The sequence below is a fragment of the Eurypyga helias genome, unplaced genomic scaffold (genome assembly GCF_000690775.1).
Source record: "Eurypyga helias isolate BGI_N326 unplaced genomic scaffold, ASM69077v1 scaffold12226, whole genome shotgun sequence".
Taxonomy (NCBI): domain Eukaryota; kingdom Metazoa; phylum Chordata; class Aves; order Eurypygiformes; family Eurypygidae; genus Eurypyga; species Eurypyga helias.
This window is the reverse complement of record NW_010256087.1, coordinates 36,428-59,141: the sequence shown is the minus strand read 5'-3', so window position 1 is coordinate 59,141 and position 22,714 is coordinate 36,428. Positions and strand designations below refer to the sequence as shown.

Below are 22,714 nucleotides of genomic sequence, written 5' to 3'. Positions count from 1 at the left end.
GGAGGGGTTTAAATCCTGGTTTCCTGCTTCCCAGGGGAATAACTGCAGAGAAGATGGGGTCGGCGGGTACCCTGCTAGCCATCTTCTAGAAGGAGGAACGTTTTTGCCTACTTCTCCAAGTAGCTGCAGAGATGCGAACTGTGAGTGGAGAGAGGCTTTTCCCTGCACTGACACAGTGGCACAAATCCCTCTGAAGCTATCACTTGGCACTCTGGCTGCCTGGATTCCCGTTTTCTGTGCCCAGCTCTCCCTGTGGTCCATGGGAAGGATGCTGGAGTTCGTTAGGGTATGTGAAGTGTTCGGTGTTGGAGTGACAACGCCCAGGAGAAAAGCTGGAAAGGAAAAGAATAATTCAGTAGTCACTGAGGAACTTGTGAGGTGGGACAGCAAAGAGAGCTCTGACAGCTTCCCACTATGTGGTGAAATTTGAAGAAAGGAATGTACTGTTGTTCAGTGAACCGAACCCTGACTGGCGTGCGTGCAGCGAGTGAGGCAAGGAGCCTTAGTTACAAACAATATATTACAAATAAAATGTAATGATCTTTAAGGTCCCTTCCAACCCTAACCATTCTATGATTCACAGAGAGGGTGGTGAGGCACTGGAACAGGTTGCCCAGAGAAGCTGTGGATGCCCCATCCCTGGAAGTGTTCAAGGCCAGGCTGGACGAGGCTTTGAGCAACCTGGTCTAGTGCAAGGTGTCCCTGCCCATGGCAGGGGGGGTGGAACTGGATGATCTTTAAGGTCCCTTCCAACCCTAACCATTCTATGATTCTATGATTCTAAAATTTTGAATGAGCTAAGGGTTCGCAGGCAGCCTGTTTCAATTCTAGCATCTTCTAACATTTAGCAGATAGCTTGGAACCTTTCCATTAGGACTTAACGCAAAGCCGCGTTAAATTGGGGTAATTCATTGGCCTGCTGGTGCATCTCCTGTTATGTGGGAAGCTGCCCACACAATCTTCTGCTGAGAGCTGAAATAAGTGGAGAGATCAGCAACGACCCCATCTCTCTTGAAGCCAGTCAAAAAGACTAGATGTTTATACCTTTGCTGCTGTACACTCTTTTCCTATTTTAAGGTATCAAACAGAGGACAGAGGTTTTCCTGTTATAAAATACAGGTTTACGAGTCAAACTAATGGTACTCTTAGCTCATGCATTTCTTATCTGTAAAGAAATAATTAAATAGTTTTCTCCATTGGAATAAACCTTTAATAATGTATAAGCTCATATAGATACAAATTTAGGTTAGCATGAAATTAGAGGGTTTAAGAGATTTTCCATTCCAAATGCTGATTCTCACCAGGGTAAGGAAGGATTTTTTGTGTGTGTATCTCTCTTAGTCTGCCTTGAACATGTATAAATGTTTGGCAAGAATAGAGTGTCTCATTGTCCTGGCTGTACTTCCATTTCTCTTTTCACCTTTCGATTCATGCAGGGACCTAAGGACACTTTTGAAGTTGCAGGTTCCTGGCTTTCCACATGAATTGCTGTTATATTCTGCTTTAAGAGAATGGGCCAACTAAACTGAGGTCGGCCTTTCAGAGGAGTCACTGCCACTTGTGGCACGTTGGCAACTGATGGCTTCACAGCTGTTGAATGGGGTGAATTGCAGAAAGGTGGGTGAAAGCCCTAAAGGCAGCGGCCTGCTGCTGAGGTCTGCCAGCACGTTTTGTCTGTGCGGGAACTGTGCCTCACCTCACTCTGCTCACTCATTCACACGCTGGGTACAGTACCTGCTGATGGCGGTACGATAGCGGGGCTGTAGCAATTGATGTTTAAGGATGAAGGCGGGGTATTTTTAGGGGAGAAGTTACCTTTTCATAAAATAAAGTCCTCTAATATATGAAAGAGACATGGTTTTGGAAACATAAGCCTGAAGGAGGTTTTGATGTCTGTCATGCAGCTGATTTGAAACCAGACATACAGTGGATGTCATCCCTAAAAATTATCACCTGATTCGTATAGTGTCTGTAACTGGGATGATAGACGCTCAGGTGCGTGGCTGAGGAGCCACCTCAGATTGGATGCTGGGGCCAGCATGACACACCTGTGAGACTGAGCTTCCCAGCAGCATCCCAGGCTCAGTTATACCGGGGCAAAGGTCCAGTTCATGTGCTGCGCCGTGTTTGGTGCGGGGCTCGAGCTAAAAAAAGTCAGGGTTGCCTAGTCTGAGGTGCCCTTCGGGGCAGCCTGTGGGTTGGTCTAAGTTTTGCCATCTGGTTACAGCCTCAGGAGAGCTGTTTTGCTAAGGATCACTCAGGGATCCCAGTTCAGTATTAATCGTGCTAATTACAGTGCAGTGATCATGCTTCAAGACGAAACACATTGTCGCCTCTCTCCTTTTAAGAAACACCATATTCCATAAGCTGTTCGATTCCGCATTTTCCAAGACAATAACAATTGCAAGCATTGTTTTAATCCTCCTTGCTGCTTTATTAAACTCAGTGCCATTTTTTTCATTCATTTACGCATCCTAACAGCATCAGTTTAAATGGTGTGTTAAGCCTTTCTATGTACATCAGAGCAACATGTAATTTTCATTTCCATTTTACCCAGTGGCTTCTAAATCTAGAGGTGATAATTATTATCTACGTCGTAATTACGCCTCAGTTGAACCAGAGATTCTGCAACAATCTAAAAACGAAGGACATTTTGTGTCAAGATCTGGGGTTTTTTTGCTGGCAAACAGGACTTCAGAAGGGCCTAGGATTTGAAAACTGAAATGCAGCCTGGATTTCCTTAGTAAGCCCTGTGTTTTCTTCTCCCCAGGGGATGAGCGCTCCCGGGAGTCTCCAGCCCCAGCCGAAGCACAGATGCAAGCTGGGGCGGAAGGCGGTGGAAGGGTGAACCGCTGCTGCTGGAAATGCTCCGTGACGCAACTCAAGAAGATTTTCTGGGGTGTGGCTGTGGTCCTGGGTGTCTGCTCCTCCTGGTCGGGTTCAACCCAGCTAGCAAAACTGACCTTTAAGAAATTCGATGCACCCTTCACTCTAACGTGGTTTGCAACAAACTGGAACTTTTTATTCTTTCCTTTGTATTATCTGGGACATGTTTTTAAGTCAGCTGAAAAGCAGTCTCCAAAGCAAAGATACAGGTATGGGACCTTTTGTGTTTTCTCCTGTGGCTCTTGCATGCTGCTCTGCCTCTAATGGACGCTTTCTGCAGATCAACCAGTTAAACTTGCATTTGGTTTCCTGTTCAGGTTTGTCAAGGGGTCTTCTGAATTCATTCTGTGGCCTGTGCTGGGTGGTATGTTATTGTTCTTGATGCAATTTCACTCCAACAGTCAGCAATCCAGGTTTATTTCTGATACATGAAAGTCCATATTTTCTGCCATTGCTTCTCAAGAATTTTCTGTTCAAACCCTTGTGAACATAACTTTTTTTATTAATATCTTCTTCCTCTACCCACAGCTGACTTTTATGGCAGCCTCTGAGTAAGCTAAGTAAGCTTTTCTTTTCCAAACTCAGGACTAGTGCAGTACCTGGAATAGCCACGTAAGAAGTACTGCAGTATTTTCCTGGCATTATGCCCCTGACATCAAAGGCCAAGCTGTGATCCCAGTTAAACTCGGGCTGTTGTGTTTATTTCCGGGAGGAAGCACAGTCATAACCAAAGGCAGCACTTTGTCTTCAGCACACCTTGTCTTTGCAGCAAGCCAAACCCACAAAGCCTGGAGCGCTCATGGAAAACCCTGAGTGCCCGTCCTCTGCAAGGGGCCGAGGATGCTCTGGCTGCTCGAAGGAGTGCCTCTTGGTGGAAGCTCCTTCATCTCAGCTCATTTTGGCCCGAGAGGTGTCTGGGACAGATGGGATGACTCAGACATCAAGATGTCCCGTGTCAGAGAGCTTCCCTGATATGTGGAAGGATGTGAACAATGTTTTCCCCTTCTGTTACACAGTGGGGCTCACAGCCTTTTTAATGAAGTAGCTCCGAAAGTAAACAGTAAGAAGTACACATTTCTCAGCTTCCAGCTGTGCAGCAGTGAGGTGGAAACACTCTACAGGAAAAAATCTGAGAGACCAGGGTACTCGGGTGATGCTCTACCTCAGATGACTAGGGTTAAGATTATAAATGCTGAAATGGTGCTGCTTAGCCATTGTCACAGCTTCTTCATCTTCTGAATCATTTGGGGGCTGCAAATAAAGGAATTTCACTGTTTGCTGCAGGTCCTAGAGCACTATCCAGAAGTTTTAAAGCCATTCTTGTAAGACGCCATGTTTCCTGTACTTCAGCCTTCAGTTTGTATCTCTGGTTTGCACCACAGCGAATAACGGTTGCATCAGAGATGAGAGGCATGGAATTAGAGAAAGCAACAGTTTAATCGAAAAACAACAACAAATGCTAGCCCAAAACAACTACCTTTTTTTTTTCCTTGGGTTTTAAGTATTTTTCCTTCCAGCTGCTCTCAGATAATGTTTTAAATACTGCTGAATTCCGGGGTGAGCAGTGGTGATTCGCCAGATCCCTGGGGTTAAAATCAGAGCATTATACTCTTTGTTGCTGCAGTTAATTGATATGGTTGGTAGTTTTATGTCTTCCATTTAATTAAATGATGGCTGAGTTGAAGAGCGGGTGCAAGCCCTGCAGCCTGTTCGGGATGCAGGGGGCCATCATCACGAGTTAGTTTGCAGCAGGCTTAGTAAAATATGTGCATTTGTGTGTCTGACCAGCTGACTGAATAGGGTTAATTTGCAGAGGTTTTTATTGGTGTCAGGGTAGACTTGGGCATTTGGAGATATGGCTTTTGTTCCTATCTTTGCTGCAGATTTATGTTGTGGCTTTGAGCAAGTTGCTACAGACCTCTGATTTCCCTGTACTCTCTGTTCAGATGAGACAGTCCTTCAGAGGGAGGACTGTCCCTCACCATGTGTGTGCTTCAGCATGGCCGCTACCTACACTGAGACCTTTCAGTGGTCTTACACTAAGAACTACTGTAAAAAGGTTTACTGTTCATCTGACTGCTCCATTATGGCTGAGATGTCACATGCACATACATCTGAAAGCCCAAGCATTGAGTTCCGGCATCCCCTCTTAATTATTCCCCCTTTTTGCATATTATATACATATGTGCATATATATATATATATGTATACACAGAGACTTCGCAGCTCTATGTGAGGCATTACCATCTTCAGGAAAGCTTGCACTGCAGGCACAGTTGGACATGTTAAGGAGGCATTGCATGGGCTTCTGGATAGTTAAAATATGCCAGTTCTGACCTGGAACTAACAAGCAACTTGCTTGATCACTTGCTGCTGCTTCTTTTATCCGTCATTGATATTTTATACACTGTCTGAGCTGTCTGGCAGGAATTTGCAATGAGATAAATGGAAAGGTGGTAGTGGAAGAAGGTGGAAGTACGACATGTAAGTCACTTTAGCAGTGAGGTAGAAAAGGAGGGGATTCTCAGATCTTACCTACACAGGTTGCTGAAATCCACAGGCACCTCGTTTTTGGCAGCAAAGCTCCTCAAGGCGCAGCCGCCTCCTCCTCAGCGGGGCTGGGCAGCCCCTCGCCATGGCACAGGTAGTGCCTTCACACCGCCCTTTCCTTGGTGGGCAGCTTCGCAGGGCCTTGGGGTACCTCACTGTACAGCTCACGAGCATGTAAGGAACAGCAGCCATTAAGAAAAAATATACAAAAGAGGGATCATAAAACATAGGAATGGTGAATAGACACATAGTCCCTCCTGTACAGATTACATGGTTTATTATGGTTTTTAAATCCTGTTGTGTTATGTATACATTCCAGTATGTATATATACTATGCCATAAGTGTATGAATTGGTATGTTTTGCAGTCTCACAAAAGAGCACACCCGTTGTGGATACAAACCAGTTTAAAGCTGCACAGATTGTTTTCCCATTTTATAGCACGTATAAGTGTAATAAATTTGCCACCAAAATTTTATAGTAGCACATTAAATTTAAGAGCAGGTTTATTCAGTTTCTTTATAAGATTTTGCATATTAGGCCATAATGTAAAGCATTAAGGATTTCTGATTGACCCATATTGCATGGTAAAGAACTTTCCATTTAGGCTGGAGTAGACTATCCGTTGTGTCCATGACATGGGGAAAAGAGTCACTCCTCAAAGCAACCCGAAACGTATGCTTTCACATCCAAACTGCTCGAGGTTCCCTGTGCAGCTCCATCAAAAGCTGGAGTTGTGTCCCAGTGTAGACCGCTCCGGGAGAGCTTGTCGCAGGCTTGCTACCACGGGTGCCCCCCACCCTTGTCACTGCGTGCGTGGGGAGCAATGCAGAGCTCTGGCAGGCTGCTGAAGAGCACACCCAGGCCAGCGCCGCCCTCTTACTTCTTGTGCAAGTGCTCACTAGCTTAAAATAAAATTACAGTAACTAAATCATTCATTTCAACCACTGTCCAGTCCAGAAATAACACATGTAATGATTTATGTGCCTAATGGATCATTGAAGACTACTTCGTTTTGGCTTCGTACCTTTTGCTTCCAAACTGCATTATAAAAGGACACAGTTAATCTGATGAGCTACCCTTCGTCATACCTACATTATTAATTTATGAGGTAACATAAATTAAAAGCACTAGACCTTAAAGCTCCCTGGCTACATGAAAGATTAAATTAAAATCTCTGTAAGATATTGCTTAGCTTTGTATATCTCTAGGAAGGACAAAATGCGCCTTTTATAAAGATTCACTCTCTGTTCTGCCAACTGGGGGAATAATGGAGGATTGTGTTCACACTCCAGCAGGACGATAGCTCAGAAAGTTTGCTTATTTTGTCAGGGCAGTCCTATCTAATAATTTTTTGAGAAGGAAAGGGCAGGAATTTCCAGAATGGTTTGTGTGATTATTTATTTACTTGTTTATCTTTTAGGTCTTGATTTTCATTTCATAAAGCATTAAGGCTAAAGAAAACACCAAAAGCTAAATCTCTTCCGTAAGCTTGACTAGAGCTGATGTGTGGGGAAAGAATCGTCACGTGTACCTGCACTGATCTACAGCCCTATTTGAACGTGTTTTAGTGTATTCTTTTTCACTGCATCAGAGTTTTGTCTCTACACTTCCCCCAAATTTGCTGCCACTCATCTTTCAGAATTTGAAAAGAAAGAAAAAAGTTGCAGGTAACACCCACGTATAGTTACTTCTCTGGAACTGAACCAAAATACTGGGGGCAACACTGGTAAAGGACTAATGTAGTAGATCTCACCTACTCTGATTTACCAACAAGTTAACTTCACAAGAGTCATTTTTGCTTTATATGAATATGGGCTCAGAATTGAGACTTAGCTCTTCAGTGGTCAGAAATTAGCAGTGCTTCACATGATGTCCAGGACAATGTGGGCCAGTTTCTATATGTGCTTCGCATGTATTTCAGCTAGCATGGAGGAGACAAGGCATGAGCCGAGCATCTCCAGCAGTTCCAGGAGTTGGGCACCTTAGCTTGGTCCTGGCTCATACTAAGGGGCAACTAGCTGCCCCATGGTCACTGCCCTGCTCTTCTGCAGCCGGCCAAGAACTCGGACATGCGGTGCTGGTAACCCACCACTGGCCGTGATGAAACTCTGAGGGGGAAGAAGGCTAGAGCCTGATTTAGAATGACTGGATCCTTCTTTTCTATTGATTTTCTGCCTTTTGTATTCATGAGTCTCTCTTACCCAGCAGCATTAAAATGTTGCAGTGTGGTTGGCTTTTGGCATCCTACTGATTTATATTGCTACTTAGGTGGGAACTTCACCACCAGGCAGACAGCATTAACGGAGTCGTAAATAAGCTACGAAGGCATCAAGACATGATGAATGCAAGTGTTTTTAGCAAATGTCACCCAATGAAGCATGTTTTATATCAAAAAAACTTTAGTTTATAAACTAATTAGACAAATAGTCTAATTCAGTACATAAGCCTTAAAATACCACCTATTTGCTTTGTGTTCCTCAGAATAAAATCACTTTACAATTCAAGTTCCCATTAGCTTGCTGGGGGGAAAAAAAGCAACAACCAAAGAACTCTTGAAATTAAAAGTTATAGCATCTGATGCTTACCTGCATTAAATAGATACAAGCCAGGAGTCAAATCAAGTCAGTTTGATCTCTACAGCAGCCTTTCAGGACTTACCTTTGTGCTTGGTATGGAAGCGATTAACTAAAAGATGATGTAGATACTGTGCAAGAGGTTTATCACACCCGTGGTCATCTATATCCCTCCTGCAGATGTCTGCACTGTTGTTGGCGATGGGTTATTGATGGTGAAGGGGGCCTACAACAAAGCTTGGGGGGGACTTTTTGCAAGGGCCTGTAGTGACAGGACAAGGGGTAACAGGTTTAAATTGAAAGAGGGGAGATTTAGATTGGATATCAGACAGAAGTTCTTCATGGAGAGGATGCTGAAGGACTGGAACAGGTTGCCCAGAGAAACTGTGGATGCCCCATCCCTGGAAGTGTTCAAGGTCAGGCTGGATGAGGCTTTGAGCAGCCTGGTCTAGTGGAAGGTGTCCCTGCCCATGGCAGGGGGGGTGGAACTAGATGATCTTTAAGGTCCCTTCCAACCCAAACCGTTCTGTGATTCTATGATTCTATGGGCCACAGTACCACTTTTCAGGCTGTTTTCACTGAATCTGCACTTTTCTTCCAGCTGAAGACAAGGCCAAACTGTTAGCAAGTAGCAGTAGTAGTGAAGCTGAAACAACGTGGTGTTTGTGGTAGGGGCGGTGCTGGTGGGCATCCGTCCGATGTCCAACCTGCCATTGATGCGTACAGCATCAGGCTAGGGTACGGAGCATTCATTGGGCTTCACTCAGCTGAAGCCCAAGCCACGGAGCTCAGGGTGATGCTGCTGTTAACTTCTGTTTCTCCAAGTTCAATAATTACCTCTTCCTGATGAAACCTGTGGTAGCTGCTGTCTCTCTTTTTGAGAAGGAAAGCATCTCCCCATGGGACATGGGTTAGGGGTGTGTTACCCCATGAGAGTTCTGAAGGTTGCTCCTCACAGCTATGCTGCATTATTGCTGGATTATCACATCAGCTGTCATTTCAGCTGCTTCCTTGGGGACACTTTAAAGGTTAGTGTCATGGTTTCCTGCTCTTTGTGGCTCCTGAAACAAAATTTTCTCAGACAGCTCTCAAAAAAATGCTCTACAGGCTGCCTTTTCTTGAGAAAATAGGTAGTCCTCCAGCTCCAGTGTATTTCTAGAGCAGCTTCCTCTTCATGTAAGTCTTTCCTACACGCTGAAGACAGTACCAGAGGTTAGATTAGCAAGGGGATTTTCCACAGCTAGCTCCTTGGTGCCACACTGCATATTCCAGCACTGCCAGCTTGGAGCTGAATGCCCAGTTTCCTCCTACAATGCATGAAGAAACCAAACACCTACAGAGGAGACACAGCTGTGAGGTGTATAAGGTCAACAGCAGGAAGGGCTGAGGAGAAATTCTGTTTGCCAAACTTTAGCTGATAGTGGGACACCCCACCACCCCCATCCCAGGCGTAAGTGCCTAACTACGCACTTTTCTTGATGGTTTCTACTGGAAAGCTTAAATACTACTCCCAGCCCCGTGTTCAAGATGGTAGTTGTTATGCTCCTCAGAGGCATGGTATGGGAGCTTGGTACCTACACTGGGCTGACGACGTGAGTGGCTGGCACAATGCCCCAGAATTCAGGCCCGTGTCTTAACTTCTCCGGAGGTAGCTCTCACAATGTGAAGCCTGCAGGCGGGTCTGAGGCACTTAAGGTGACATTTGTATGCTTGCCTTTCTTTCTAAACCTAACCCACCTTTTACATCTCCTGAAAACACCTTTAAGAGAATTTCTTTAAACTTCTGCTTGACTGGTTTGCTAATTCCTTCTATTCAGGCAGCTAATGCTGCCTTTGAGAGTTTGTGTCTTAGCTTCTGTGGGAAAACGGTCATGGTTCCTTCTTTAGGAAATCAGTCCTTTCTAATTTAGCCTCACAGTTTATACTTGGAAATTGCATTTGTATTTTGGACCATGATGTTGTGAAAAGAGCTTAACATTCATGCCTGGTGAAAAACTTGCCCTTAATCCGAAGATCCTTCATCTGTTGAGGATCACCTCTGCTGAGCTTTTGGACCTTTGTGGAACGTTAATCGAGAATGAAAATTGGCTACTACCTGATCAGGAGAAACACGTGTTATTTAATCTTGAGCCTGGATTTCAAAATCGTTCCAAGGATGATTCAATTAAGTGGTGTCCTGTAATTTTGTCTTCTTGTTCCATTATTTTTGTCTTCTCTGCTGTGGCTTGAACAGATGCTCTAAAATAATTACTTTATATGCCTCCTATGAGGTAACAGTGTTTGAGGCAAGGACTAGCAGGAAAAGTAATTGTTCTTGTTACCTGCAGACACGGCATGTGCTATGAAACAATGGTTATGTAATGGCTTTTGCTTGGAAAAAACCTTCATGTCCTACAGCGCTGAATGCTCTCTGGTCAGTAGTTAAGCTGCACTTCATTAACTGGCTCTTCCTCTGGTTAGTGGCTGCCAAGCTTTCACACAGCTAGGGCTTTTCCCAGGAGACCTCAGGAGCAAATCCACCTACGCTGATCCTCCCCATCCTCATCCCTCTGTGCTGACTGAGACTGTGGAATCAAAGCAAGCCAGGTTGAAGGGACCTCAGGGCTCACCTCCTCCCTTCCCTGCCTCCAGGCATGACCTGCATGCCGAAACAGGAAAGGAACTGCATTTTATGGCTGGCAGAGGGAAAAAGGGACCGGGAAAAGAGTGTGTGATCAGGTTTACTGCGTGGGGAAAGAAGCAGAAAGCTGAGGAGAGCATGGGTATGCTGTTTTTCCTGTCATCATAACATGAAAGAAGGGTTCACAGCTGGTCTTTTTGCAGGAAGTATCTCACCTTGATCATCGTATCAAGTATCTTGACGCGCAGTGCACAAACTCATTAAACGGAGACTACCCTAGACAGGTTCTCCCGTGTTGTTTACAGCAGCAATACAAACATCAACAAAACTCATGAGGGAGTGATAAGGAATTCTGCATTTCTTTCCACCCCAGATCTCTGTCAAAATATCTTGAAGGCAGCTACCTTTGAAGCTGCTTTAAAAAAGCAAAGTGCCTGTATGGTAACAGACTTCGTAGCTATAATTAACAGCTCTCAATAAAGACGGATGATACAGTGAGAAGTGTTGGAGGCTGGCAGTACTACAGAAGTGGAAAAAACCTTTTTGTCCAGCTGCCTAGTGGTTATGGACCGAGTCCAGATTTCCTAGGACTGTTTGTGTTTGCATGAAAAGGCAGCCTCATAGAAATGCACAAGTACCTAGCTGAAGATCCCATTCTGCCAGGTATGCAGGAGCTGGCTACCCTTGCTTGCTAGTCAAAGCTGTGGCTGGTAAAATGGAAGAAACAGCCAAAAGTGAAGGTTGGCAGCAGAACAGGCACATGAACAGGGCTTCAGAAAGTGAAAACCACTGTTGAGTGGTTAAATAATGTTGTTGGTGAACATCCATAGATTTTTTTGGAGGGAAGCAACGGTAAGACACGAGCTCATGGCTAGACAGGTTCTTATGTGTCCTCGCACACCCATGTACAACCATTTCTGTGTTTCCAGTGCTAAAATGCCTTTCTAAATGGTAGCTTCTCTCCAGAGAGTCTGATCTGAAATGGAGCAGACAAACAAAATCTGGTTTTGTTACCTCGTTTGCCTGTTGTGGCTGGCAGTTAGTGAAGACTGCTTCTCTTCTGCCGAGCTGGGAAGAACAAACCAAACCTCCTCTTGGTCTGTCAGTCCTTGGGGTCAGGGCTAGAACTAGGCCAGTTTAAAGCAAAAAGCCTCATTCACTTTATGACCGTTACGGTCATTGCCATATTATTTCAGTGTCTTGTCCTCAGCAAGCTTGCACTAACCAAGTCCACTGTGGCTGCCGTATCTGTTCTCTGTTCCCCCTATCTCCAACTGAACGCTTCCCCTTGGGGAGATGGTTTTGTTTGCTCATAGTTTGTTAATATACAAGTTGCATTCCTTCTCTTTGGAGCTGGGGGATTGTTTATTCGTTTCCTGAAGCTGCTTATTTCATGAGCGCGTAGAGACTGCAGCAACGTTTTATTCGTGCCTTTGAAAACCTTCCCCTGCTATGGTAAAACGTTTAGACTCCCACAGGGGGAATGGGCCTCTGGAAGCCTTTTGTGAAGGATGGCATCTCCATATCTTTCAGCAGACGCAAATTTGTTAAACCCGGGGTTCTCAAGTCACCAAGAAGTGTCCCTTCAGTGACAGAGCGGTATTAACCTTTGTGTAGTGCATCGCTAACATGGAGTGCCCTTGGATGGTATCAGCCCAGGTCCGTTCACTACAGGAGGACTCTGTTTCTCTGTGTCATCTGGTATTTGCCCTTGCATTGCATCTAAAAAATCTTTTGCTTCACCAAATTACTCGGGGTTTTTTTAACTTAATTCTCTTCACTGTATCTATTGTAGAGGCCAGCCAGGCCAACTGAAAATTGTATCCTGCTTTTTCTGCACTGAACCTACATCTTTCTTCACCAGTCTGGTTTATTATGCTTTCAGATAGAGTACATAACAGATTTCCAAGTACAGAAAGATGATTTTCTCAGCTATGAAAAGCTCTCCTATTAAACAGCACACTAGAAAATAGCGAGAATTGCACCTCTGCTTTCAGTACCTCCTAATAGTACCTAGAATAAAAATGAAGCTACAGCTCTGTAATGCTCTCTGATACTTTTACCACCTAACAAATGATGCTGTTGTTAGACTGTCTCACCGTGATATCCTGAACATCGTGTCATAGAAACACAGAGTAATTCTGGCTGCTGGGGACCTGGGGAGGGAAGTCTGTAGTCCAACCTGCTCGGCACAAAGCCACAGCATACCTACTTTTTTGTTTTGTTAACAGTTAGAGATCTGCAGACCCTGAATGAGACATAACTATTATTATTATTATTATTATTTAAATTTGTGTACTTTAATGCAACTTTTAATGTGCTATCTCTAGATACCCCAAAATTGCACGTACAGAATGTGTTGGCCTGAATGGTAACCCGTTCTACTGCTGTTTGCCCCTTTTTGCCAAGGTTACCCTAAATAATTATGTGTCCTTGGGCAAGAACATGTTCATTCAAACCCTGAGGATTTGATTTATTTTTTATTAACCTTGAAATTATTAACCCAGCACAGAGTTTTTCTGCCTAACTTATTTTTTATAATCAAACAAATTTTCACCTAGCATTTTCAGTATTTCATGAAGTTCTCTATGTCAAATACGATGGGACTACCAAGCACTTTGACCCTAGCTGCCACAGCTCCACTGAGTCCGATGACAGAATGCTGATTTCTGTCAGAGAAGGGTCTGGCCCAGTGAATATTAAGAATACCAAGTTAATAACTATTTAGATGTGTTTAATCTTCTTTCAGAGATGAGCTCAGGCTTTGAACAGGCTGAAATGCACTCTATTCCCCCCCCATTATTTTTTTTTAAAAGTGTCTTTTGGTTCTGGAGAACCGAAGTAAAAGAACTTAATGTTGAGAAATAGTACCCTAGAAGAGGACAGAAACTAATGCAGCCGAATCACAGAATTACAGAACGGTTTGGGTTGGAAGGGACCTTAAAGACCATCTAGTTCCAACCCCCCTGCCATGGGCAGGGACACCTTCCACTAAACCAGGTTGCTCAAAGCCTCGTCCAGCCTGGCCTTGAACACTTCCAGGGATGGGGCATCCACAGCTTCTCTGGGCAACCTGTTCCAGTGCCTCATCACCCTCTCCATACAGAACTTCTTCCTCCAAATGCTCAGCTGACTTCCATTAACCTACCTGCAGACCCGCACTTGCTCATGAAATTTTTAGCCATTAAGGCCAACCCTCTGAAAGTCTTACAGCATTTAACAAAGAGCTCTATCGATTTCATATATTTTTTCAAACAACTTAAACAGCTGTACTCTTCTGTAGTTTCAGGTAATTCCTACAAAGCCGTTACTTTCTGCCTGCCAAGTTCCACATGGCTTTTTTAGTAGAGCTGTACGCTTCATCATGTAAAAGGAATAACTGTAGGGGGATACAATAAAGGTCAGCTAAAACATGTACGGTTTGGAGAGGGTGAGGAAAGAACTAGGTGGCATCAAACCAAGTCAGTGAAGTGTTTGACACAAGGCAGGTGCTTTCTGTCAGTGTGCGGCTGACCTGTCAAGAGTGTGAAAAACAACAGGAGCCCAAAACAGTGGTTAGTGCCTGCTTGAGAATAGGAAGTGGTGGGGCAGATGTGGCCTGCTGTGGGAACAGATTGCGTGAGCCATGCTAAAACATGACGCTCACATGAACGATATAGTTCTTTTAGTTGTTCTACGAGCTAAGCTAAATCAGTGAATCCTACGTGATTTTAATGGACAGTGTGCTTAGCGTGTGTTGAGTCTTGTGGATGGTTGCAGGTTCTGGGCGTGGGATACTCCAGAGCTCAGCAGCTGCAGAGCCATCCAAGTTATAGGGGTCCAGACAGGTCACTTGGGGTATCAAGGGAAGATTTAATCATACCAGCATCAGCTGTTTCATGTGTTAACAGATTAGTTTCTAACACAAATGAATGTACAAATAAAATGTAAGGGATCTTTTCAAAAGTGAGCATGAAATTGGCTTTATTTTTAGGTAAACGGGAGTCATAATGAGGACATTTCTCTTGAAAATCTTACCAGTTATATGTATAGTTAATTGTAGACCTTACTTTTGGCTCGCAAGTTGCAAAATGTTGTCCACTGCTTTATATTTCTTGAACTTTGTTTTGTTTCAAGGATTCAAAAAAAAAAAAAAAAACCCAAAAACTAACCAGCTGGCTTCCCGGATATGTTTGCTGCAAGAAGCCAGAAACAAGTAGTTTCGAGAAATTGGAGACAAGTGTGTTTCCTCCATAGCAATTTTGCTAAAAACAAACTGTTCTCTTTGTCAGTGTGGCTTCAGACACTTTCCACTATTACGCTGCTGGTATCTGGAGTCTCATTACCCAAAAAGCCTTTGTCTAGCGCAGAACAGTAAATAACCACGGCTTTTAGGCACACGTAGAAACATCTCATTAGGGAAATTTGAAAGAGATGACAAATAACATCCAGGGATCAATCCAATGTCCTGATCCGAATGTGCAACAGCAAGTCATCCTACCTCAAGTAACTGGGCTCCTGAAGGCTACAGATGGGTTCGCGCTCAGCGGGTATTTGGTGTTTGCATGCCTTTGGGCTAACAGCCCTGACCACAGCAGCTCCTCCACGTGAGGCATGCTGATGGCACCTACTAGACCTTGTACAGCTGACAGGAAAAAGATGCAGTAGTTCATTAGTTTTGTCATGCTGTTTCATTCAGACATTTTCAAAAGGAATGGCACTGAAAGCTTTGTAGTACTGAAGGTGCATAATAATTGCATCAAAATTGCCCATCTGCAGCTAAAGTGAGATAATTGCCTAGGCGTGTTCGGGTTTGCAGAAGAGATTTTGAATAATAAATATTTATAGAGCCCTTCTGTCATCACGTTATCCAGTCCTCACCCCGTGAGCCAAACTCTCAATTCATTTGCACTCTTTTTCAAACCAAAAATACCTCATGTCGGCACAGCTCTGGGGTCCGTGAAGATGACACTCTGGACTAGTTTAAGTGGCCTGAAATTGGCTCCCAGCTCCCCAGCAACATCTATGAACCAAGTTGAGAGTAATCAACAAATCCTCCTGATTCCTTGCTAGTGTTATTTTCTGTAGCTTTAACAATTAATTTAACTAAATTAGTGGAGTTTAGGTGTGCTGGTACTGATTTTCAGTGATGCTGAATTGCACCCCTTCCTGAGGGGCAGATCTTGTCATGGTGTCAAATCCATGAGAGGGCTGAGGCACGTGCCCCATCCATCGAACAGGCATAACTATCATCCTGTCGTTTCCAGCAGAGGCTTCTCCTCCTCAGTAGCCTCTCTTCTCTCTCAGAGGGAAAGCCTAAGCACATCCATCCTCACAGACACGGACACGCCGGGGATATTGCAGGACTGGCAGGTGAGATGCAAGCCCATCTTAATTAGGTTTATCATGGCTGATCTAACCTGCTCCTGCGGATAAGCTCATTAGCAGAGTCAGCTCACCCAGGGCTTTGCACACATTCCCTCCATGCTTGACAAAATGCAGACGGCTGAAAGACATGTCCCGGTTTAAGTTAGTGCTTACCTGGTCAATCCCTCCTCCACAGGGTTGCGATTTGTAACCGCTTCCGTGTTCTGGTGCGCTCCCTTCGCCTGGCAATTGAAGGTGCCAACAGCACTCTCCAGACAAGATTTGTTGATGCAGTTTTGTTATCTTATGCTTCTCTGGGAATGAATTAATTGATTTTTCCATTAGACTTGATACTGATCATGGTGATGTCCTCATCATCCTCAGTGTGCCTGACTGATTCCTAATAGCTGCCTTACTGTCTTCGCAAAGCATCTCGTGCCTCTCCCATGCTCTTTGCCACAACTGGAGCTGCTCATTCTAGCCCAGCACTACTAAACGAACAAGCACGGGTGGTTTACAATGGGATGGAAAACGTTTCCAGCCAGGTGACAGGATCACCTGCTTTCTGCCACTGCGTACCACTGGTCTTTGTGCATGAACGGAGGAGCTGATGTCCCTGCTGTGGGTGAAAGAGCCACCTGCCTCCCCCACGATCAGCTCCCCCTGCAGCTCCTCAGCTCGTAAATCCTTGGCGCTGTAGTGAGATGCCAGCAAGCTGTACCTCCTGGGTAGCCCCAGCACAGGCATGGCAACACTGATGAGCCCTCCGGCGCTGGGAGAGTAGCCAGCAACCCTAAGAGATAACTAAGCCGTTGTCCCCAGCGCCCTGAGCACGCCAGAGGTGCTTCACACGCCTCCGTTGGGGAGGTTCTTCAGATCCCTTTCCTGCGCTAAATGCTCTGCCAGAGCAGCGGCACTGTCGCTGCTAGGGATCCAGAAGACAGCAGGGGAGCAAAGCAGGCATTGGCTTTGCCAGGTTTCTGAACAGATAGTTCACCTCAGAGGGTGAAACCCCATTGCTGCTCTTGTCACTCCTCCTGGGAAACAATCTGAACAGAAATTCAGATGCGACACTAAAATTAGTAACAATATGAACTACTGTTCGGTATATTTTTCTCTCTCAAGGGCTTAAGCTTATTGAGTAACCTCTCTCTTGGTTTCATCACGGAGTGTTAAGTTTTGAGAAAGGGCTGAGCCCAACCACTGAAGCTCTTTATTCTTGTTGGCAGAGCCAGATTTAAGGCAGCTTACCCGGTGCATGGTTCCAGTAAAACGAGCCAGATGTTGCATTGCATACACTGGGGTTGGATAGGGATGTCACAGCGTGCTGTGACTCTGAATGGCCATGTTACTGACACTCGGTGAGGTGTCAGGGTACGTTGGGTAGCATTTTTGAGGTCCTGCTGCTGGGTTCTCTACTGTTTCTGAAGGCTGTGGTGAAACTGCAGTGGCTCTGTGGGAAGGCGTGGTGAACCAGCAGTGAAAGCTGTTGGAAATGTCTGCCTGTGGTTGTGTATGGATGTGTGTGTGTATGACACCTGCTTTCTCGCAGCAGAACGCCTGCTTATTCTCAAGACTCTGTCTGCCAGCGCTGCCTGGTGCTGCTCTGAAAATCCCTTCCCCCCTGACGAACGGAGCTGGAGTCCCGGGAGGGGGGACAAGGCATCCCCAGCACTTGCCTGCCCGCAAGCACGGCGGTGCCTGCTGCCCAGGTTGCCCCGGCTGGCTTGTCATCGGCCCCCACCACCACCCTGGTTGTTCTCCTCCCAGGCACCTCGGCTGAGAGAGGGACCGGGGCTGCGGCAAAGGATCTCATCCCCGTTTACACTGCTTTCCATCCCACTCATGTTCTGTAGGAATCAAATGCCCTCTTCGCTCTCCCAACACCTACCAGTTTTAAAAACCCTTAGCTTGTGGTAAATGCTCCTTCCTCCACAGCCATAGGCAGATGCTGTCCTCACTTCCAAAATGCAAAACTCCCCTCTAGCGAGGCTTTTCAGCTTTCCTGGGGCTGGAATCCCCGCCATGGCTGATGCTCTGTGTGAGAGACGCCGTGCTTAACCTTCTTACCTCTATTTTTACATCTAAATTTCATCACCCATAATTCCTTTTCAAATCAGTGGGTGGTGACAGTCTTCAGCCCACTGGAAAAATCAGTGCATTAGGTACCTGTATATGAATTTATGTTTTTAATTTGGTATGGTCCTCCTAGGATTTCAGTGTGAAGGCAGAGAAATCCAGTAATTCCTTGCAGCTTGTTCATTTGTGCTGTCTATGGATTATTTGTCAAATTCTTTTTATATTATCTTCATGAGAAATTTAATGAGTCTCATCAACACCAAATCATTTGTCTCTGTTGGTTTACTTTCTAGGATGATTTCGGTACGCATTAAATGTGATTGTGAGCCGTTTCCTAACACACGTAAAACTCAATTTTAAAAGACCTCAGGGGATGCTCTAAGTTTTAATAACAGCCTCACATAAAACAGTTACCCCATTCTAGCAGTGAATGTGAATAAACATGATTATGGGTAGTTAGTAAAATAATAGTTTATTTGTTATTTCACAAATTATACTCTATAAATAGGGAAAACTTTCCTTTAAGAAGGCATTGACCGTGTGCTCTAAGCTTGGTATATTCATCCTTGTTATTACATGTGCTATTGATCCTGAAGAGAAAAGATTACATATATTTTTACTGAACAAGCATAACAATAAAATAAAATTCACATCAAAGCCACAAACAAAGAATTACTAGGCAGGTTTTTTTTTTTCCCGCCTGTATCTTTAAAGTATTATTCCATGTTTTCCAGTTGGGCAGCTGACATTGTTTGCTCCCCTGTCCCATATATCTTGAAGCTGCCTGCTCAGCCTCTCTCACATGCTGGGAATATTTTGGTTTACGGCTCAGCCCACCTACCAACTATTTCAGCTACTGAGATGCAGTGAGCTAATTAACGCATCTATCATCTGACATGCTCTTCAGATGCCATGAGCAGTAAGTAGACTAAGCCTTAATCTTCTTCTTTGTCTTATTCTTTCTCCCAGGCTTGGCACTGGCTTAACTCAAGCCTGTACACATTTTCCTTGCTGAACTGTTCATTCATGTACTTTTGTTCTCTATTTATTGACTTCTAATTCCCTTCCTCTCCTAGCGTGCATGGTAGATTAAATCTCCATTATCTAAGCCCGTGTCTTCTTTGCCTAGCTCACACAGCCATGTAAGTATCATTATTGCTTAATATTTGTATGAAATTAGCATCCAGCAAATACTGATCCGCACCAGCGACTTCTGCTGGGTGCATTTCCAACCGGGAAGCGCGCACAGCGCCTCTGCTGCAGAGCCTGCAGTCGAGGCTGAGGCACGCATCTGCTAAAATCTGCTGGTTTTCATTGAACTGGTGATGAGTGCTGACTTCTGCAAGCTGCTGTTCGTGGCCCTGCGGAGGAGGACTGCAGTCCCACGGTACCTGCCGACAGAACGTCCGGCAGAAGCATGAGGACATGAGGGGGGGTGCTTTTCTCACCCTTTCATGGACCTCACCATGCACCTAAGAAACACAGCGAGTGCTGCAGTAGCACAGCCTGGCAGATGAGCAGGAAGGGAAATAATTACAAACGCCCTTCTAGATGAGGATAAATGCAGGGGTTTCACAAGGCCTGTTCCCTCTTCTGCCCGAGATCTGTTTTCTGCCAATGTAACGCTGCAGTCCCACCCCATCCATGTCAGAATATAACGTCAGATGTCCAGAGCCTGTTAATGGCAGTGAAGGAGGAAGCCCGATGTGAGAAGCAGGCAAATGAAAAATCTCACTGTATAGCTCCCCCCAGAAAGCTTTCAGCACTGAGCCCAGCATGGCTGGGCTGGCTTAACCAAAAGACATTTGTGAAACCCAAGATCGAAACAGAGTCTTAGAAAGATGTAAGCCTGCTTTTCCAGATAACGCCAGCAAGTTATCTGGTTAAATTAACCCATGTCGGAACTTAGTGCTTACAAAACATGTAGGCTGTGGTGCATCCCCAGCAGTAATTCTGTTAAATTTTTCAACACCCCTGCCGTGCGTGCGTAAGGATTCACAGGCACACCGAAGCAGGCCAGCTAACTGTGCTCCTCTCTTCTGCTTTTAACCACTCTCAGAACAGCACCATGCCTCCTCCTCACGAACTTTCTGCTATAAACCCAACCGTTTTCATTTCCCCGGCAATCCGTTGTACGTGGCTGCAATTGCACCGACCATAACTGCAACCAGAGGGTATCCGATCCAAATTATGTAGCACATTCTGATATTGGCCTCTGAAGCCACAGATCTGGGAAAGGGCCAGAAAAGCCATTTTAAAATTACAGTCTAAGTTACAGGCTTTATAAATCTGTTGTTAAAAAAAAAAAAAAGGATAGAGCAGACGTGCCCACGAGGCAGGCATGAATCATGGCTGGATGAAGTCCACTTCTCTCCTAGGCGGCAAGCTGCAAGGCTTCGGAAGCAGGACCTCGCTCCTGCTGCAGAGACACCCCACGCCTTTTGCCCTCAGGGTGTATTTGCCCTGCGATAGCTGGGAGCAGATTTTCTACTGCTCTCTGTCCAGCTGCGCTGGAAGCAGAGTGTGATCCTGGAAGTCAGGATCACAAGGTCATTTTCCAAAATGAAGGAAGGAATAAGCATGTCACTGGAGTGGAAGATGGAAGACAAATGAACCCGGTAATGTCATATCTGGCACATACTTGGCTCCCCTCACTGCAGCACGGCTTTCAGAACCAGCAAGCAGGAGGGAGGCTCCCCACACAGCCCTCACCGTCTCGCTTGGAAAATCACCGTCCCACATTCCCTCTAACTCTCCCTACCCATTAAATCCAGGAAGATGCCATAAACTGTAGCTGTGTGTCACAGATCCATTTCATTTTAGCCAAAAGTGAGCGCTGTAAAAATGGATGTGCTGCACGCTTTGCTGATGTCGATTACAAGGAGCTTGATTCCTATCATCAAAAATAGTCAAAGAACAGAAGTTACTTTTGTGACTCTAAATTGGGTTATAGTAGGCGAGGGTCTTTCCTGATATTCCTGTGTTTTATTTTAGGAATACTCTGTCATAAAAGGATGTTCATCTGTGCTACAATCGCATGGTATCTGAGCATCTGAATGTACGAAAACTCTGTAACAGGCTCTATTCCAGACAGTTTATTAAAGCCATTACTAGAGGCACATCAAGATGTAATAAACACAGAAGCAGATAATGGTCAGAGCATCTCTAGCATGAAATGGATGATTAAGGGAAGTCCAGGTTAAAAGCTGTCATTTTCATTTGGCAGTTTCAAATGTCGCAGTCACAATTCTGAGACAACTCCAGATACCACGTTCCTGAGTCACCTCAGGTTTACTGTCAGCAGTCAGTCTCTGCCACTTCAACATCAAAGGGCTCTTCTCCCAAGCCTTCACAGGTGCTATGGCTAGACAGGGTATCTCCGCTCTGGATAATCCTGACTCTTCCTTAGTCTGCTACGCTAATTCCCAGAACGTGGTGGTACTGTTTTCTCTCCAGAGATGTAGTTCTTAGTGAGTCCCAGAACCATCATGGCACCCAGTATGGATGGCTTCTTGTCACAGGAAGAGGTCCTCTACTTGGCAGGGCCAGCTGGCAGAAAGGGCACATGCAGCACGCTCCCCAAGGCTGGCAAATCCAAGCTGAGCTGAGCAGACCATCAGGAGCAGTTCGTATCATTCTGTCAGTGGCAGTCGAGCTGTGCTTTGGCTCTGCGCTTACACCGAAGGGGTTCAGAGTGCTTTGGTAAGGAAATGGTAATTTATTCTGACTGCTCCTGGACTGGGCGGAGCTGCACTTGTTTTACAGGCTGAGGGGGGCTGCACTGCTAATGCATCCAAGGTGGATGAAGTGGAAGAGCAGGAAGAGAAAGACAAAGTGGCAGGGTGTCCCAGGAGAAGGATTTCTTCAGATGCGCCATGTCTCCAGTGCCTCCACCACTGGCAGCTGCTGGAGACAGGATAGGGCTTGGCTGGACCCAGGCTGGTAATTCCTGTGTGGTCCAGGTCCATCCCTTCACAGACACCTTGGCATGCATGCATCACTGACACAGACCAGGCAGAGGGGAAGCCTTTACACTATGTTATTATTCCAGTAATTCTGATGCTGAAGACATGAGTATGGCATTTAGACCAGCAGATGGATTTTCCAGTTGATTACCTCAGGAATTCTGCATCTTGTTCCGAAAGTTCCTGTGTTGTTACTGTTGCAGTAATAAAGGCTCCTTTCTGGTTTCCAGTCTTTCACAAAGTAGATCAGTACCTTTAATGATGACTGGGTTGAAATCCTAATTTTTTGGATTCATAGCCAAGATCAGGATGGCACATTAGATGCTAGTGAGGCACCAGCGTGCTCCTCGTCAGGGCAGTTTTCAAAGAGCTCCTCTGAACAGAACTGTTTCCTTTGCACGGAGGATCACACAAAGCAGAGCCAAAAGAAACCATTTAGCAGACAATAAAAACATAAAAGAAGAACAAGTACATTAAAAATGTCATGGAGAAGGAGAGCAGTGTGTGCTGTAACAGCCTGATCCAAACCACACTGACATTCCCCCCACACGTATACGATAATGGCAAGACCCTACTGCTTTGTATTTTCCTGCTCATGTGGCACCAGGCCCCAGCCAGGGATTTTTGATGTTCCACCATCTCTTATTGTGTAAGAGTAAAACCTTAAAAATCTGCAGTGTTTCATATAAATGA

The 22,714-nt window shown here is 45.2% G+C and overlaps 1 protein-coding gene across 1 annotated transcript in view; it reads left to right on the top strand.

Moving 5' to 3' along the window:
• SLC35F3 (solute carrier family 35, member F3) overlaps positions 1 to 22,714 on the top strand; it is a 50,631-nt gene that overhangs the window by 1,543 nt on the left and 26,374 nt on the right. The window contains exon 2 of the mRNA XM_010153541.1: positions 2,771 to 3,095. Within this exon, the coding sequence (XP_010151843.1) occupies positions 2,771 to 3,095 (325 nt within the window). The remainder of the gene's footprint in view (positions 1 to 2,770; positions 3,096 to 22,714) is intronic.